This window comes from Thalassophryne amazonica, chromosome 14 (assembly GCF_902500255.1).
Source record: "Thalassophryne amazonica chromosome 14, fThaAma1.1, whole genome shotgun sequence".
Taxonomy (NCBI): domain Eukaryota; kingdom Metazoa; phylum Chordata; class Actinopteri; order Batrachoidiformes; family Batrachoididae; genus Thalassophryne; species Thalassophryne amazonica.
The window spans coordinates 89,890,878-89,911,420 of NC_047116.1; the positions used below are offsets into that span (position 1 = coordinate 89,890,878).

The 20,543-nt window shown below is 38.9% G+C and overlaps 1 protein-coding gene across 1 annotated transcript in view; it reads left to right on the forward strand.

The window, feature by feature from the left end:
• The window catches only part of wars2 (tryptophanyl tRNA synthetase 2, mitochondrial), an 80,635-nt gene extending 68,415 nt beyond the window's left edge, over positions 1–12,220 (forward strand). The window contains exons 5-6 of the mRNA XM_034187002.1: positions 1,708–1,826; positions 10,722–12,220. Of these exons, the coding sequence (XP_034042893.1) occupies positions 1,708–1,826; positions 10,722–11,170 (568 nt within the window). The 3' untranslated portion in view covers positions 11,171–12,220. The remainder of the gene's footprint in view (positions 1–1,707; positions 1,827–10,721) is intronic.
• The last annotated feature ends 8,323 nt before the right edge of the window (positions 12,221–20,543 follow it).

Here is a 20,543-nt window from a genome sequence, read left to right on the forward strand (position 1 = left end):
GTGTATGTATATATATATATATATATATGTATGTATGTGTATGTATATATATATATATATATATGTATGTATGTGTATGTATATATCCCTACCATAGCCAAGTGTTTTATGTTTCTTTGTTACAGCATGTTGATATGCTGCTGTAGCGTTAAATTTGTCGTGCAAAACAAGGAAAAATTTGTAGGGCTTCTTTTTTAGTATATGAAAATTTCACAGGATTGTATAAGTACAATCCTGTGAAAATGTATGTGACCTCTTTAATGTCACTGTAATTTTTATGGCTTTTTTTTTTTTATTCAGGCTTCTTTCATTTAAAGTTTCAGAAATTAAACCCTTTAAACTCACAGTGAAAAGTAATGTCTACAAAATAATTTAAACAAAAATACCAAAGCAACCCCCCCTCCAAAAAAAACAGTGTGCATATGTAAATGCCCCCCCTTCAAGCATCCAAATGAATCACTTTTATAGCCAGTTTGCTTTTGACAAGACAGGGAATGGTCTGAAAGTATCCTTAGGTTGGAGTCACTGAATGCGTTTTAAACACAGGAGAATCTCTTGACTCTGTAATGATGCACAGTAAGAGTAAGACGCTCTGCTCAGGTTCTGTTGTAGGTCATGTACATTGCTTTGATATTACATTTTTGTGCTGGAAATAATCTGATGCATTGCCATCATATATTTTGCCATGTGTTCTGTGCACATTTATTAACAGCTTGTCATCAAGACCAAGAAACCAAAAATACAAGTGGAACTTAGGAAAACTGTACTAAAACCTAAAACTGTATACAAAAATTGTATTAATACCAAAAAAAAAAAGAATACACATGCATGAGCTTTTGTTTCTTTACAGCAACAAATTTACAATGTTGAGGTTTTATATTCTAAACTTTGTAAAAAAAAAAAAAAAAAAAAAATCTATGGATGTACAATTTATTATCATTTGTGAGTGATTGTTGTTGATTCTTATTCAGCACATTGTGCTAATTAATGTACAATTCATTTAAGTATTTAATTTCTTATATGTATACACGTTTATTCATTTGAAAATGCATAGGGATGCACACAGTAACATATTCAAGCTTTGTTGTCTTTAAAAAAACATGTTATTAATACATTGTTTTGGGGTTTTGTTTTGTATTTTTGCACTACCTCAGGCAAGCTAAAAATGTTGTCCTTTTTCACTATGGATATAAAAATACCATAAAATTATATATATATATATATATATATATATACACACACACACACACCTTTTGTTGTGTTACTGTATTTTTGTTTGTTTTACACTATGGCAGAGAAGCCTAAAATTTTGTCATCCACCGGTATCAAAAATGATATAGAATATTTTCCTGGGTATCAGTGTCGAGTTTGAAATTTTACTTTTGTGACACATATACGTATATGTATGTGTATGTGGAGTTCATTTGACTTGTGAATTATTTTGGACATCCCAAGCTTTGACTTGTGCATTACATGTGTAAAGCTAATATTTTTAATTTGGATACATCAGATCATCATTAGAGCTGTTTTGTTTTGTTAGAACATGAATTCATAAGGTTTAATGGTTTGCATCAAATCTAATTTCCAGCAGTATTTTCACTGCAACACCAAATTCTCACAGCTCGGTGTGTATTTTCACTGCTCTGCGGTCATTGTATGCCAGAGATGTAATGCAGCTGTATGTTTTGTTGTGGCACCATCACTCAGGTCGACTCATGTTCCTGTTGGAGAAGATCAGGTCCAACATTTAGATCTAGCTCAGGATCTCTCAAGGATCTTCAACTACAGATATGGAGAGCTGTTCCCTGAACCCCACGCCCTGCTGAGTAAGAACACACACACACACACAAATGCAGGCATAACTGAACATTGTGCATAAATGGCAAAGGATTTAGGCACTTATGTTGGTGCAGTTTGTGGGTCAACAGAAAATCTAAATGGAGATGTTCAAACATTCCCAATTCCATCAAAAAATAAATGTGACTTCATTGTTTTTTTTTCATGAAAAAAAATCAGTTTCTTTATATATTTATAAAGAAATACCAGATTAAATACAACCCCATTTCCATCTAAAAGTATATTTATATGCTAAAATGTATGAAATTTTGAGGGTAAAAAGTGGCCAAACATTTGACATATTTATATTTATTTATGCGTATCAGCATTTCATCTACAGACTAAAGGTACCTAAAATAGTTCCAGTAATGATTGTCTGCACACATGAGATTTTAACAGATAATAACTTAATGATATTGTATTATTTGTGTGTTTATTCACTGGCATTTTGGGGTGGGGGGAACAAAAAAAATGAAATGCATTCCATGATTTTCCCCAACATTTGTTCTTGTCTGAGAAAAAGAATCTGATCTACTCGTTGGTTCATCATGAGACCAAACTCTCCAGGGAAACAGACTAATGATGCCTCGTTATTGTGGGCAACAGATTAAATGAGGCCGTGACGAACCACTTTCTTTTCGTAATTGAGTAATATGAAGGTTATTGTCACAACTTCTAATGTTCTATAAAATCTAAAGCAGATACAGTATCTCACACCACACTATGAACCATACAAAGAATTACATTTCTATGCCACACCAGTCATTTACTTATTTTAACATGCATTTATAAAACACAAAAAAGTGGTAATTCATAATGTTAATATGATATTAACATTGCCTCTACTGGTGGTTGGCTCTCACTGCGGTATTGTATCACTTCCTGTTCCGGAGCACAGCGGTGTTTTTCTGTATCTGTTAGCTGTTTAATCTGCGCAGTTAGATTGATCTAGTTATCTAGATTACGATTTGTTTCCCAGTGTAATCTTTACGTGCCTTAACTAAAGCACTGAATCACCTCTAAATTATTTACACATTATTCACTTTGCGTGTTTTTAGGAATCCGCTAGCTTAGCGTAGCTACTAGCTCTTAGCCGATTTAGCATGGCGGCTTCTCCTGTCTCTCCCGCACTTTTCTGCTCTGGGTGTGAAATGTTTAGTTATTCCTCGGCCTCCTTTAGCAGTAATGGTACTTGTAATAAGTGTAGCTTATTCGTAGCTTTGGAGGCCAGGCTGGGCGAATTGGAGACTCGGCTCCGCACCGTGGAAAATTCTACAGCTAGCAAGGCCCCTGTAGTCGGTGCGGACCAAGGTAGCTTAGCCGCCGTTAGTTCCCCCCTGGCAGATCCCGAGCAGCCGGGAAAGCAGGCCGACTGGGTGACTGTGAGGAGGAAGCGTAGCCCTAAACAGAAGCCCCGTGTACACCGCCAACCCGTTCACATCTCTAACCGTTTTTTTCCCACTCGACGACACACCCGCCGAGGATCAAACTCTGGTTATTGGCGACTCTGTTTTGAGAAATGTGAAGTTAGCGACACCAGCAACCATAGTCAATTGTCTTCCGGGGGCCAGAGCAGGCGACATTGAAGGAAATTTGAAACTGCTGGCTAAGGCTAAGCGTAAATTTGGTAAGATTGTAATTCACGTCGGCAGTAATGACACCCGGTTACGCCAATCGGAGGTCACTAAAATTAACATTAAATCGGTGTGTAACTTTGCAAAAACAATGTCGGACTCTGTAGTTTTCTCTGGGCCCCTCCCCAATCGGACCGGGAGTGACATGTTTAGCCGCATGTTCTCCTTGAATTGCTGGCTGTCTGAGTGGTGTCCAAAAAATGAGGTGGGCTTCATAGATAATTGGCAAAGCTTCTGGGGAAAACCTGGTCTTGTTAGGAGAGACGGCATCCATCCCACTTTGGATGGAGCAGCTCTCATTTCTAGAAATCTGGCCAATTTTCTTAAATCCTCCAAACCGTGACTATCCAGGGTTGGGACCAGGAAGCAGAGTTGTAGTCTTACACACCTCTCTGCAGCTTCTCTCCCCCTGCCATCCCCTCATTACCCCATCCCCGTAGAGACGGTGCCTGCTCCCAGACTACCAATAACCAGCAAAAATCTATTTAAGCATAAAAATTCAAAAAGAAAAAATAATATAGCACCTTCAACTGCACCACAGACTAAAACAGTTAAATGTGGTCTATTAAACATTAGGTCTCTCCCTTCTAAGTCCCTGTTGGTAAATGATATAATAATTGATCAACATATTGATTTATTCTGCCTAACAGAAACCTGGTTACAGCAGGATGAATATGTTAGTTTAAATGAGTCAACACCCCCGAGTCACACTAACTGTCAGAATGCTCGTAGCACGGGCCGGGGTGGAGGATTAGCAGCAATCTTCCATTCCAGCTTATTAATTAATCCAAAACCCAGACAGAGCTTTAATTCATTTGAAAGCTTGTCTCTTAGTCTTGTCCATCCAAATTGGAAGTCCCAAAAACCAGTTTTATTTGTTATTATCTATCGTCCACCTGGTCGTTACTGTGAGTTTCTCTGTGAATTTTCAGACCTTTTGTCTGACTTAGTGCTTAGCTCAGATAAGATAATTATAGTGGGCGATTTTAACATCCACACAGATGCTGAGAATGACAGCCTCAACACTGCATTTAATCTATTATTAGACTCTATTGGCTTTGCTCAAAAAGTAAATGAGTCCACTCACCACTTTAATCATATCTTAGATCTTGTTCTGACTTATGGTATGGAAATAGAAGACTTAACAGTATTCCCTGAAAACTCCCTTCTGTCTGATCATTTCTTAATAACATTTACATTTACTCTGATGGACTACCCAGCAGTGGGGAATAAGTTTCATTACACTAGAAGTCTTTCAGAAAGCGCTGTAACTAGGTTTAAGGATATGATTCCTTCTTTATGTTCTCTAATGCCATATACCAACACAGTGCAGAGTAGCTACCTAAACTCTGTAAGGGAGATAGAGTATCTCGTCAATAGTTTTACATCCTCATTGAAGACAACTTTGGATGCTGTAGCTCCTCTGAAAAAGAGAGCTTTAAATCAGAAGTGTCTGACTCCGTGGTATAACTCACAAACTCGTAGCTTAAAGCAGATAACCCGTAAGTTGGAGAGGAAATGGCGTCTCACTAATTTAGAAGATCTTCACTTAGCCTGGAAAAAGAGTCTGTTGCTCTATAAAAAAGCCCTCCGTAAAGCTAGGACATCTTTCTACTCATCACTAATTGAAGAAAATAAGAACAACCCCAGGTTTCTTTTCAGCGCTGTAGCCAGGCTGACAAAGAGTCAGAGCTCTATTGAGCTGAGTATTCCATTAACTTTAACTAGTAATGACTTCATGACTTTCTTTGCTAACAAAATTTTAACTATTAGAGAAAAAATTACTCATAACCATCCCAAAGACGTATCGTTATCTTTGGCTGCTTTCAGTGATGCCGGTATTTGGTTAGACTCTTTCTCTCCGATTGTTCTGTCTGAGTTATTCTCATTAGTTACTTCATCCAAACCATCAACATGTTTATTAGACCCCATTCCTACCAGGCTGCTCAAGGAAGCCCTACCATTATTTAATGCTTCGATCTTAAATATGATCAATCTATCTTTGTTAGTTGGCTATGTACCACAGGCTTTTAAGGTGGCAGTAATTAAACCATTACTTAAAAAGCCATCACTTGACCCAGCTATCTTAGCTAATTATAGGCCAATCTCCAACCTTCCTTTTCTCTCAAAAATTCTTGAAAGGGTAGTTGTAAAACAGCTAACTGATCATCTGCAGAGGAATGGTCTATTTGAAGAGTTTCAGTCAGGTTTTAGAATTCATCATAGTACAGAAACAGCATTAGTGCAGGTTACAAATGATCTTCTTATGGCCTCGGACAGTGGACTCATCTCTGTGCTTGTTCTGTTAGACCTCAGTGCTGCTTTTGATACTGTTGACCATAAAATTTTATTACAGAGATTAGAGCATGCCATAGGTATTAAAGGCACTGCGCTGCGGTGGTTTGAATCATATTTGTCTAATAGATTACAATTTGTTCATGTAAATGGGGAATCTTCTTCACAGACTAAAGTTAATTATGGAGTTCCACAAGGTTCTGTGCTAGGACCAATTGTATTTACTTTATACATGCTTCCCTTAGGCAGTATTATTAGACGGTATTGCTTAAATTTTCATTGTTACGCAGATGATACCCAGCTTTATCTATCCATGAAGCCAGAGGACACACACCAATTAGCTAAACTGCAGGATTGTCTTACAGACATAAAGACATGGATGACCTCTAATTTCCTGCTTTTAAACTCAGATAAAACTGAAGTTATTGTACTTGGCCCCACAAATCTTAGAAACATGGAGTCTAACCAGATCCTTACTCTGGATGGCATTACCCTGACCTCTAGTAATACTGTGAGAAATCTTGGAGTCATTTTTGATCAGGATATGTCATTCAAAGCGCATATTAAACAAATATGTAGGACTGCTTTTTTGCATTTACGCAATATCTCTAAAATCAGAAAGGTCTTGTCTCAGAGTGATGCTGAAAAACTAATTCATGCATTTATTTCCTCTAGGCTGGACTATTGTAATTCATTATTATCAGGTTGTCCTAAAAGTTCCCTAAAAAGCCTTCAGTTAATTCAAAATGCTGCAGCTAGAGTACTGACGGGGACTAGAAGGAGAGAGCATATCTCACCCATATTGGCCTCTCTTCATTGGCTTCCTGTTAATTCTAGAATAGAATTTAAAATTCTTCTTCTTACTTATAAGGTTTTGAATAATCAGGTCCCATCTTATCTTAGGGACCTCGTAGTACCATATCACCCCAATAGAGCGCTTCGCTCTCAGACTGCAGGCTTACTTGTAGTTCCTAGGGTTTGTAAGAGTAGAATGGGAGGCAGAGCCTTCAGCTTTCAGGCTCCTCTCCTGTGGAACCAGCTCCCAATTCAGATCAGGGAGACAGACACCCTCTCTACTTTTAAGATTAGGCTTAAAACTTTCCTTTTTGCTAAAGCTTATAGTTAGGGCTGGATCAGGTGACCCTGAACCATCCCTTAGTTATGCTGCTATAGACGTAGACTGCTGGGGGGTTCCCATGATGCACTGTTTCTTTCTCTTTTTGCTCTGTATGCACCACTCTGCATTTAATCATTAGTGATCGATCTCTGCTCCCCTCCACAGCATGTCTTTTTCTTGGTTCTCTCCCTCAGCCCCAACCAGTCCCAGCAGAAGACTGCCCCTCCCTGAGCCTGGTTCTGCTGGAGGTTTCTTCCTGTTAAAAGGGAGTTTTTCCTTCCCACTGTAGCCAAGTGCTTGCTCACAGGGGGTCGTTTTGACCGTTGGGGTTTTACATAATTATTGTATGGCCTTGCCTTACAATATAAAGCGCCTTGGGGCAACTGTTTGTTGTGATTTGGCGCTATATAAAAAAATTGATTGATTGATTGATTGATTGATATGTAATAATAATATTAATGTATTTTTTAACGTATTGGCTTGCAGTATAATTGTCCAACTCATTGATGTACATACAACAGCAACAATAAAAATAATATAAAAATGAATAAAAATGTTTGTAACTTTTATGTTTCCATTAAACTCCATTAAACACCATTAAAAATGGTGAACTTAACAGACAAAAATCTCCATCTGTTTTCTTCATTTAGTCTCTCTCTTGTTACAAGGGAAACTTGATTTGGTCTTTACGAGTTACAGGGTTATTTAATGAATGAATGAATTTATTTGGCACACAAACTCAACAATAACAAAAAATTTATACAAGGAAGAAGTACAGTTTTCTCTGCAGTGAATCCGTCAGTCACTTTTCCACAGCTTATGTAGGATCCCGGGCTGTATGAAAGAGAATGAAAAGGTCTTGTTATTCAAGTAGTTACATGGTTAAAGAAAGTGACAGCCCAGGGAGCAGGAAAGAGGAAGAGATGCAGATATGAATGACAACATGGAGAAATTCTCCACAGCCTTTGCTGAAGTTGAAATCACTGCCCATGATGAATGGTAATTCTATCCAACAACAAAGCAGTGTTTTGGGGTTTTGTTTTTGTTTGTTTGTTTTGTTGTTTTTTTCCCTGCAATGTTGAATGTTACACTGGTAGAAATTATGAATGCTCGACTTTTCTTGTTGCCACATTTTGAATGAATTTCAGTCATTTTGATATTAGTTTTACCCTTTTACAAAGTTTATTGATAATCCTATTGTAATTTTTGAATCAGAAATGGAGCTTCAAAAAATGTTGTTAGTACAGTAGGAAGGCATTTTGTTCATTGAAAGTTAATTTGAAACCAACACAAATGTAAGACAGTAATTTTATTCATTTATTTGTTCATGAGTGGTACATTGTGGACATATTGTTTTTTTAAAGCTGTACAATCTTTCAAATTTCACAAAACTGACCAAATTTAGTTTCTACCGAAACCCAAGCATCATAATGTTGGTTTATTTTTGTAACGTGTTGCCAAATTACAGCTCACATTAATGAAGTTAACATATTTACCTGGGAGAAATTCATAAGGAAAATTTCACTTTCCTTCTAGCTCCGTCTACAGGAGGTCATGCTGCCTTTCTCTACTCTGATTGGCTATCGCCATGTGCTTTCCAGCATCCCTCGCACAAGTCAGGGGAAGCACCCACGTGATCTATGATGCTGCTAGGAAGCCCTTATTTAAAGGCTAAGAAATAAAATTATAGTTGTGCCAAAGAAAATTCTTTTCATGACTTAAATGTTTAAAAAAAAAATTAAATAACACGGTGGTGGTACACCTTCAAGTTTGATAATACTGTGAGAGCTTGCAGAAAACTGTGTATATAATAGTTTGTTGTACAAAAGATAAAAATTAGTCATTGTAAAAGGTTATCACAATACTGGTAGACTCTGCAGTATACTTGGTAATCAAATATTATTGCAGATATTTGTTCAGTTGGTTTTTGATCGATTTATTCTTTGTGGGTCAAGGTTCTTGGATTATGAAGATATTTTTCTATTTTTAAAGCTTTTTAGCTGCATTCTTGAAAATGTCACTTTAGATAAATATAATTATGGCCAAATCTCCAATGTGAAAGGCATTTATTAGATTTAAAATGGTCAACATTGTTTGCAAGGCAGGAACGGATGTATATTAACAAAAGAAATAATGTATGTTGATCACAAAGAGACTTCAGTTTTATTTTTGAATTATTAATTTAAGGGATGGGAGGATGGGAAGGTTTCTGCAATCTACTCGCATACGTTGCTGAGGGATCCAGAGTCCCCGGTTTGACTTCTGCTTGATTATCAGGATCGTTGAAGCCCAAAATGGAGTCAGCCATGTGTGTCGTGCAGCTTTGATTAAAGAGCTCATCCCTTCCTCGTATATCAGAATAATAAAGTGATAAATGATTTGAGGGACGATGTCCTCCAGATGACTTCTGAGTTGAGGTTTTGTGTGTATTTGTGTGTTGGCTGAGTGGAGCTTATATTATTTTATTTTTTTTTTTTTGTTTGTTTCTGGGAAAGCAGAGCTGCCAGTCAGCACCCATCCCAATCAAATGCTCCCTCTTTGTTTTGGCCAAATTTTTTTTTTTTTTTTTTTTGAGGCAACGGTTAACAGGACAGGCCGGTGCAGTATGGTATCTGTTGCTCATGAGAGAGAGAAAATGTAAAAGAAGCCTGGCAGAGTTATGTCGACGTCTGCTTCACATTAGGACATTTTCACACACTGGATTCCTACTGGAGATGCACTGATCCAAAAGTTTTTTTTTTGTTTTGTTTTTTTTTTTTTTTATTAAAGATATAATGCTGATTGTGATCCAGTACCATTTCTTTTTATTCACCATTGTGCAAAAGGCCCAGAGACTAATATAAGATCCATTTATGTGTGTCTGTCTATCTGGAACTAGATCTTAAAGGCATCTCGGTGGATTTCCTTCATATTTATGATGTTGCTACACAGAGTGAGTGAGGGCCTAATCGTATTGAAATTTACATAGACGGACAGATTATTTTTATGGATATAAAACTGATTTTTTTTTCCCTCTTTTTAATTACATCCACATTTGATCTAGTCTTGGTCAGGGGTTCATACCAGATCCCCCCACCCCCACCCCCCAATTTATTCTAAGCACAATCTATATTTTAATCTTTCCAGTTTTGGGTTCCACCTTAAAATTAGCATTCCCACTTACCAACCTAATGAAATATTGATTAATAATAGTCAACATAAGGCTGTGTGACATAACTGAATGTATCTTTTGTACTATATAAAATGTCAGTTGATTTAAGCTATATTTTACTGTATCATCTGTAACTAATGCTGTACTTCACATCACAGGCTATGCCCGGCACATTGTTTAACCTAACCCAAGCTCGCTAACCATTTCCAACATTTTTAGTTTCTACATTTGCCTGTCCATCAAACATGATATAAGGTACATAACACAATATTTTTATCTGTTCTGGATGAAAATGGAGAGACCACACCTCATTTTACTTTAAGTAAAAGGAAGTGAATGCAGTAATAAGTTACTGCAAGCAGAAAATATTAATTTATAATTTTAAAAAAATGCTAACCAATTACTGCAATTTAAAATAAGCATTTCTGTTTCGGAATATGAAAAAAATTTAAAGTTTCTGGTTTCTTTTTTGTTCCTTGAACCAGTTCCAAGCCTTGGTGTTGCTACATGCCCCTGCTTTGATTTGCATTATACAGTAATTTAAAGATTTTGAAAACTGCTGTATTTCCAATTATCACTGTGAAACATTCCCAAAGATAAACAATACAAATGAAACTCATTTGTTTGTACAGTAGGTACTTTTCATGCCATCTACAAATCGGTTTCTCGATCTGATTTTGTTCAACAGGCTCTGTGCGGAAGATCAAATCCCTCCGTGATCCTTCTGCCAAAATGTCCAAGTCCGACCCCCAAAGACTGGCGACCATTACGGTCACAGACACTCCCGAGGACATACAACTCAAGGTGCAAAGAGCCGTCACAGATTTCACCTCTGAGGTCACCTTTGAGCCAGAGAAGCGGCCAGGTGTGTCCAACCTAGTGACTATCCATGCTGCCATGGCGATGATCAGCCTAGAGGACGCGGTGCACCAGGCTCGGGGTTTGGACACGGGAGCCTACAAGTTGCTGGTAGCAGAAGCTGTGATTGAGAGGTTGACACCCATCAGAAAAGGCATTGAGAGGTTGAGATCGGACCCCGCTTACCTGGAGGGAGTGTTAGCCGACGGGACACGCAGAGCTCGGGAGCTGGCCTCCTCTGTCCTCAAGGAGGTCCAACACAGAGTGGGATTGTGTTGAAAATAAGGCTCCAGTCCATCTGTATGACGTTTTCTTCCATGGTTTCTTCCAGTGACTAATTAAATCCATTTGAGGGCATATTTAAAAACTTTGGTGGCCTTGGTGGCCACCAAAGCTAGGCCTTGGAAATGCAATAAACTGACAAACAAGTGCATTTCAAGCTACATGTAAATACACAGTCAAACATACAGTATGTCCATGGTTTTTTTTTTGCCTTTTAACCAACTCTCACCCCTGGCTGTTTTTGGAACAGATTCAAGCCATATCAGACAAAATTCGAGCTTGTTGCATCTTGGTCCATTTTCTCTAAATTACCAGCGAAAACTGCCAGACCTGCATGAGTTTGGCACTTAATTTTCCCAAGCAGCCACTCTGCACAACCTGTATAATTCAGAGGAACTCTGCATAGCTTGACACAAGTCAGACAAGGTCGGTTAATCCAGTTTTGTGCTAGTTTTGAACACGTTCAAAATAGAGCAGGAGTGACTAATTCATTTAATGACTATTAAATTAATCAAACTATTTCAATAATTTTGACTCATTTAAAAATAGATTTCAGCTTCTTCTTGAATGTGAATATTTATGGTTTATTTTACAAGCTGCTTTTCTCCTATCTGGCAATAAACTGAGTATCTTTGGGCTGTGAACAAAACAAGACATTTGAAGGGAGTCGTCTTGGATTCTGCATAACATTGATTGACTTTTTTTTTTTTTTTACACTTCATGGACCTAAAACTAATCAAATAATTAAGAAAATAATCTGTTTAGTCTATTATGGAAATGCTCTTTAGTTCCAGCGCTAGTTTAGAATTTTCTTGAACTCAGTCAAAAGCCTGCGTAACGCAGAATAACTTGTATTCAACTTGGTATAGCTCAGGGTAACTCCTGCTTTCTGGGTGATAATTGAATGCTGAGTTGCCCTAAGCTTCCCCTGAGGTATCCTGAGTGAAGTAGGAGTTAAGCCCAGTTAGTCAGTTTGATCTCCTACTTACAGTTTGATTGCCTACTTTAAGAAAAGGGAGGAGCACAGGGTAACATAAGAGTGGAGGAAGGTGCACACAGGTGGACTACATTCTTTATAGGAGATGCAAGCTAAAAGAAATCACAGACTGTAAGGTGGTAGCAGGAGAGAGTGTCACTAGACAGCATAGGATGGTTGTTTGTAGGATGACTTTAGAGGTAAAGAAGAAGAAGAGAGTGAGAGCTCAACAAAGGATCAGATGGTAGAAGCTGAAGGAGGAAGAGAGCTCAACAAAGGATCAGATGGTAGAAGCTGAAGGAGGAAGAGAGCTCAACAAAGGATCAGATGGTAGAAGCTGAAGGAGGAAGACTGTTGTGTGAAATTTAGCGAGCAGGTGAGAGAAGCACTAGTTGGAGGGGAAGCAATTTTGGACAACTGGAAAAGTACTGCAGATGTGGTGAGGGAGACAGCTAGGGCAGTACTGGGTATGACATCTGGACAGTGGAAGGAAGACAAGGAGACTTGGTGGTGGAATGAAGAGGTCCAGGAAAGCATAAGGAGAAAGAGGTTGGTGAAAAAGTTTTGGGATAGTCGGAGAGATGAAGAAAGTAGACAGGAGTACAAGGAGATGCGGCGTAAGGTGAGAAGAGAAGTGGCAAAAGCAAAGGAAAAGGCATATTGCGAGCTGTACAAGAAGTTGAATAGTAAGGAAGGAGAAAAGGACTTGTACTGATTGGCCAGACAAAGGGACAGAGCTGGAAAGGATGTGCAGCAGGTTAGGGTGGTAAAAGATGCACATGGTAATGTGCTGACAAGTGAGGAGTGTGTGCTGAGAAGGTGGAGGGAATATTTTGAAGAGTTGATGAATAAAGAAAATGAGCGAGAGAAAAGGCTGGATGATGTGGTGAGAGTAAATCAGGAAGTAAAAGAGATTAGCAAGGACGAAGTGAGGGCTGCTATGAAGAGGATGAAGAGTGGAAAGGCAGTTGGTCCAGATGACATTCCAATGGAGGCATGGAAATGTCTAGGAGAGATGGCAGTAGAGTTTCTAACCAGATTGTTTAATAAAATCTTGGAAAGTGAGAGGATGCCTGAGGAGTGGAGACGAAGTGTGCTGGTTCCTATTTTCAAGAACAAGGGTGATGTGCAGAGCTGCAGTAACTACAGAGGCATAAAGCTGATCAGCCACAGCATTAAGTTATGGGAAAGAGTAGTAGAAGCTAGGCTTAGAAAACAGGTGAAGATCTGTGAGCAGCAATATGGTTTCATGCCGAGAAAGAGCATTACAGATGCAATGTTTGCTCTGAGAATACTGTTGGAAAAGTACAGAGAAGGACAGAAAGAATTACATTGTGTGTTTGTGGACTTAGAAAAAGCTTATGATAGGGTGCCAAGAGAAGAGTTGTGGCATTGTATGAGGAAGTCTGGAGTGGCAGAGAAGTACGTTAGGGTAGTGCAGGACATGTACAAGAATAGTGTGACAGCGGTGAGATGCGCAGTCGGAATGACAGACTCATTCAAGGTGGAGGTGGGATTACACCAAGGATCAGCTCTGAGTCCTTTCTTGTTTACAGTGGTGATGGACAGGTTGACAGATGAGATCAGACAGGAGTCCCCATGGACTATGATGTTTGCAGATGACATTGTGATCTGTAGTGAGAGTAGAGAGCAAGTTGAGTCTAGTCTGGAGAAGTGGAGATATGCTTTGGAGAGAAGGGGAATGAAAGTCAATAGAAGCAAGACTGAGTACATGTGTGTGAATGAGAGGGAGCCCAGTGGAATAGTGCAGTTACAAGGAGTAGAAGTGGTAAAAGTAGATGAGTTTAAATATTTGGGGTCAACTGTTCAAAGTAATGGAGAGTGTGGTAGAGAGGTGAAGAAGAGAGTGCAGGCAGGGTGGAGTGGGTGGAGAAAGGTGGCAGGAGTGATTTGTGACCGAAGAATATCAGCAAGAGTGAAGGGGAAAGTTTACAAAACAGTAGTGAGACCAGCTATGTTGTATGGTTTAGAGACAGTGGCACTAACAAAAAGACAGGAGGCAGAGCTGGAGGTGGCAGAGCTGAAGATGTTGAGATTCTCTTTAGGAGTGACAAGAATGGACAAGATTAGGAATGAACATATCAGAGGGACAGCTCAGGTGGGACGGTTTGGAGACAAAGTCAGAGAGGCGAGATTGAGATGGTTTGGACATGTGCAGAGGAGGGACCCAGGGTATATAGGGAGAAGGATGCTGAGGATGGAGCCACCAGGCAGGAGGAGAAGAGGGAGACCAAAGAGGAGGTTCATGGATGTGCTGAGAGAGGACATGTAGGTGGTTGGTGTGACAGAGGAAGATACAGAGGACAGGGTGAGATGGAAACGATTGATCTGCTGTGGCGACCCCTAACGGGAACAGCCGAAAGACAAAGAAGAAGTCAGTTTGATCTCCCTGAAGAGGCATCGAGTCGTGGATGAATTGTGCAAGCACGTGTTCAGTCTCTGCTCTTACGTGTACGGTTTCCGCCGATCTTCTTGCAGCTTTTTTGCAAAAATGAAGACGAGAACTGTCTAGATACTGATACCCAGGTAATTTAAATATATCTGAATGACTCAAGAAAGGATTGTCCATAAGTGAGAGCTGTGTGTAGATCACACACTGACTCTGTGACTGTAATCCTCAACACTGAGAAAACCACAAGCTGGAGACTGAACAGAGCATCAAGAAGCTGAGGGTTTGGGTTTATTCCCCTGACTACCATCACTGATGGGCTTGCTCATGGGCTTAATCTTACTGATGTGAAGCACTTTGAGGTGAACTGTGCTGTGATTTGCTGCTGTATACAAAGTTAAAGGAGCTGTCTGTTGTGCTTTTGGAAAGTTTGAGGTTTTTAACTTCAGCTCCCACCGGACAATTTTCTCCTACAAATGTAGTTACTAGAATGTTTCACTGTAAGACCGCAGCCAGTGTTTTTATCATGGAAAAGGTCAGTGTGTTCATTTATTGTTTATTTCCTCAGACGTTCTCTGCAGATTGACTCATTAAAGGTGAACTGCTCATTGTTTTCAACCAGAATTCCTCATGTGCTGTTTTATTTTTTAAAGTTTGTGCTGCCAAAACTAAGAAAACTGTTTAGTGAATGAGGTTAAAGTTGACATTTAGGACTTTATGTGTATCTTTGTGTGGCGTTTCAGTCCAAAGAATATGAAGTGGTGCGTGCGTGCGTGTCTGTGTGTGTGTGTGGGGGGGGGGGGGGGGGGGGGGGGTACATGACTCCAGCATGACAGTCATCTGTCCTTATTGTTGAAGTTAATATTATTCAAATTGTGTTTTACTCATTTATGATTCGTGGTAGCTGTGCGACGGGGCACTGTCATTGCTCGCTAGTGTCTAGTTAAAATAATCTGGAAACTAGTGAACAGATTTTTGCTAACCTCTCTGGGAATATTCCTTGGGTGAATGTCTCCACATGAATAACTTTTGGAGGCAATCGGTCAAGGTGAAGGTCCTCAACGAAATACTCCAAAAAACACATTTCTGTGATATCTCCACAACCAGTAGGGCGAGAGAGGTGATCCAAATCTTAGACTGATCAGCAAATCCTTTATCATTGTGTGCTATAAGTGATGTCATAAAGATGTCACTTTAGTCCCCCCCATGCAGGTGTGTGTTGTATTAAGACTGCGACATGTAAAAGCTCAAATTCCTTATAATAGCTTTTACGGACACACAAATGCATTGTAAACACTGCACATTGTATTCCAAATCAAAACATGAAGAAAAATGTATCACATTTGTTATTACTTTACAGAATGTGAAGAATTAGGTTGATCCAAAAAAAAAACAAATAGCAGTGTTGACATTTTTCTTCACAAACTCAAACATTTACTGTGTAAACAGCAAAACACTTTAAGATTTATCTTTCCTGTGAATCACTGAACTAATATTTAGTCATATAAACACCATTTCTGACAACTACTTCACATCTGTGTTGCATGGAGTCAACCAACTTCTGGCGCCTGTGAGCAGGTATCCCAGGACCACTGGACTATATACCACAATTCCTCTGCATTTCTTGGTTTTGCTTCCGAAACAGCAGTTTTGATGTCACCCCTTAAGTTTTCTGTTGGATTAAGATGTCTGGATTGGGCTGGCCACTCCATAACATTCATCTTGTTAGTCTGGAACCAAGATGCTGCTCACTTGCTGGTGTGTTTGGGGTCATTGTGTTGTTGAAACACCCATTTCAAGGGCATTTGCTCTTCTGCATAAGGCAACATGACCTTCAAGTATTTTGATGTATTCAAAATACCAGGGATCAGATCCCTGGCATGCAATTAATAGCCCCGTAATATAGCACGTCCCCCATATCATGATGTTTGCTCCACCATACTTCACTGTCTGGTGTACTGTGGCTTGAATTCAGTTTTTGGGGGTCATCTGGCAAACTGTCTGCAGCTACTAGACCAAAAAAGAACTCTGAGACCGCAAACCTCCACCAAGGCCATAGGGTCACTGACGTCACATGGAATACTCTTTGGCAAAGAGACTTATTCCACGTAGTTTCATGCATCTACTGTCATGTTTCAGATTCAGTGGTTATCTGTTTCAGTGGTTTCAGATCTTCAACAAATGTATTTATAAAGAGAAACTGCATGAACTACACCTTTTTTTTCTAATAAGTTTATTCAATGAGGAGAAATAAATGTTAAATTAGTATGTTGTAACATAATTTTTGTTCAGCCTTTGTGACCCGTCTTCATGAAGTTAGATGCAAAAATGTTTAAATTGGCCCTATCCTGCAATGATAAAGAATCCTTAAAAAAATTACTGGATCTGGATCGTGTTCCAGATCATTACCAAAATGTAATGACTTCTAAGTTAGGCCAAGATACACCCCTGGTAAAAAATTTCATTGAAATCAGTTGAGGATTTTTTGAGTAATCCTGCAAGCAAACAAACAAACAAACCAACCAACAAACAAATGGACGCGACTGAAAACATAACCTCCTTGGCAGCGGTAACAATCTTCCATTCATCAGTCCAGAAAATGTAGCTTTGTTTCTCTTTAGTCCATTCAGTGTGTTGTTTGGCAAATTGTAACCTCATCATCTTCAGTTTTTCTTTTTATTTTTTTTTTCTCAACAGTAGGACTTTGCGGGGGCTTCTTGCCCATAGTTTGGCTTCACATCTTCTAATTGTTACAGTGTACTCACTGGTAACTTTAGACCTTCTTTGATCACCCTGGACCTGATCATTGTCTGAGTCTTTGCCATTCTTGCAGTTCTTCGATCCATTTGAATGGTGGTTTTCAGTTTTCTTCCATGTCTTTCTGGTTTTGTTTCCATTTTATAAAGTATTTGAGATCATTTTTGCTATGCAGCCTGTCATTTTCTGCTCTTCTTTAAACCCTATCTCATGCTGTTTTGTGATGGCATCACAAAAAGTAAATTGTTAGTTTGTGGGAGGGTTAGGGGAAGGAATAGGGTTAGAAATAGTAAAATAAATTTTTAAAAAATGTGTCACGAAAATATGACTCACTTCATGACAGGACCATAAAAAAATTTAAAAATAGTGTGAGACTGGGCTGCTTCTTTATAGGTTTTTTTTTTTTTTCCCTCTCCAGCAAACTTTTTAAACAAAGTACGCTGTTGTTCTGAACAATTTCCGGAATGGCCCATTTTACTCCAATTTTCAGAGAGAAATGCAAAACATTTTCTGCCTTCGTCCTTAAATAAGGGCCACAGAAAGAAAAAAAATCTAGATGCTATTTTTTTGAACAGCCTAACATTATTTTTTGTCCACTTTGTGTAAAATAAATTTGATACATTTTTCTTCGTTTTGATTTGGAATCGAATGTTCAGCCTTCCCAGTGCATTTGCATGTACGGAAATAAAAGCTATTTTTAAGGATTTTGAGCTTTACTCACTTTTTTAAACACACTATTATTTTGAACACAACTATAGATAATTTCCTTTGCTGTATTTTGGCTCATGATCTCTGAATCATGAACATATCAGCCTGTGAGACATCAGCACAACTACAGCTCAGATTTTTCACCACAGAAAGGATGAAACACAAACTGTCAAAGTTATGAGCGCATATGTAACTGTCAGTAGCTGAACTGTAAGTTCGTAAGCCGTGTATTTATGGATGGCACATTTTTACCATTCTTGGTATTCTGATTAACAGCAGATCAAAAGATTGTGATATGTCAGCAGTTTAGAAGTTATACTGTTTTTCTTGTCTTGCTCCATCTGACAGCCTGGTCAAGTCTGAGTATTTTATAACTGTTGCACTGGCAGATCTAAAGGGGGGCTAAATTTGTGCCCTTGTCACGAAACGCACCCCATTTTCGTGACGATATCACAAACCCATAGATTAATTGACTTTGCGTAATGCCAACACGAACTGTCGTGAGACTGGGTTGGACTGACTGTGACAGCTGATTGGCAGACAGCAGAGAACTTATTTTGCTTGGTGCCTGTTTGTATCTGCAGTTGCTTAAAGTTGTACAGTCTTACAAATTTCACAAAACTGACAATTTAGTTTCTGCTGAAATCCAAGTTTTAGAATGTCTGTTTATTTTTGTAACATGTTGCAAAATTACAGCTCATTTTAATGAGGAGAACATATTTAACTGAGGGAGATTCTATGGCACGGCAGCACTGTTGCCTCACAGCGAGAAGGTCATGGGATCACTTCCCACCTGTGGCCTTTCTGTGTGGAGTTCGCATGTTCTCTGCATGTCTGTGTGGGTTTCCTCCGGGTGCTCCGGCTTCCTCCCACATCCAAAGACATGCAGATTAGGTGGACTGGAAACTTTAAATTGACTGTAGGTGTGAATGTGTTTGTTTGTCTATATGTGGCCCTGCGACAGACTGGTGTCATGGCGGTGGTACACCCTGGACAGGACCCTATGACTGCTCCAGCACACACACCCCCCATCCCTGGTAATCCTTAATTAGAAATTGGAGGAAGCGAGTATTGAAAATGGATGGATGGATGGAGTTCTGCGGCAAATATCTTTTACTACTAGTGCCATCGTGCAGATGAACTGCAGGAGGAAGCGCGTCTGCTCATGCGTGAGGTTTTGAAATCCTCTCTGACCTGACCCACTTGCTTGACACGCGTTCCCGGGGCATGCACACCAACATCCTTAAGATGTCTTGTAAATCACTTCAGCAGTGTTATCTGGTTTCAAAAACAGTGTTTTGTTTTGTTTTGTTTTTTGTTTGTTTTCTAGATTTAGAAGTGTTAATTTCCCACTAACTTTTATGAAGTATATGAGAAAGAGATTTATATATGTAAATAGGCTGTTTTGAAGAGTTTTCCGCCACCTTGGTTTATTTAGTTTGAGCATGCAGCCAGTTGATGGCACGCTGCCTTTGTTTACTCCCATTGGCTGTCACCGTGTGCGTCCCAGCATCCTCACAATGCTCGGGGGAAGCCCCCAAGTGATCTATGACATCACTCAGAAATGTAGGTCATGGTGTCTGATCACTTGAGTTTCAACCCATCAGGGGTTGAAATTCTGAACATGAATTTTGATCATATTGGCAATATCATATTAATATTACTCACTTTAGCCAAACCATTATTTATTACTCACTACACAAAACCAGAAAGATGTGGAAGAAAACTGAAAACCACCATTCAAATGCAGAGAACATGCAAACTCCACACAGAAAGGTCACAGGTGGAAATTGATCCCATGACCTTCTTGCTGTGAGGCAACAGTCCTGCCATGCCATAGAATCTCCCTCAGTTAAATATTATGATTGCCTTATTTAAATGCTAAGGAATAAAATTATAGTGGTAGGAAAGAAATTTTATTTTTGTAACTTAAATCTTATTTAAAAAAAAAAAAAAAAAACACCCAGAGGCTGTGTTGTTTTAAAGCTTTGCCTATTTTAGCAAAAACTAAAGTCACTCACAAAGGACAGAACAAAGAAGTAGGACACAAAAGGAACCAGAACCTCGTTGTCTTTGGTGGTGAATTGTTCATCAAAAGAGTTAAATATTGTTTTAAAAAATTAATTTGAAATAAACATTTTTGCAGGATCTGTCACTCTTTGGTGGCCAAGTGCAGGAGCATCTGGCTGATCTTGTTCACTAGATTTGTTTTTTAAATTGTTAATCTTAAAAGTGTTTGAAAAATGATAAAACAGTTGATGATTTGTTTGGGATCAGCACCTGCTTCTTGTTTTACTTCATATTTTATACATTTTTCAGAGTAATCCGAACCGGTGCTGGTGCACATTCTGATTGGATTATAAATAGGCAAAATTATTTCTCTTTTATTTCCTCATTTTTAGCAATATTCCTGCAGTAATTTAACCACTGGGTGTAAGTGGTGATGTCATAACTTCAACAGTTGTTACATTATGGACAAATTAAAGCTGTACAGCCTTTCAAATTTCAATAAACTGACC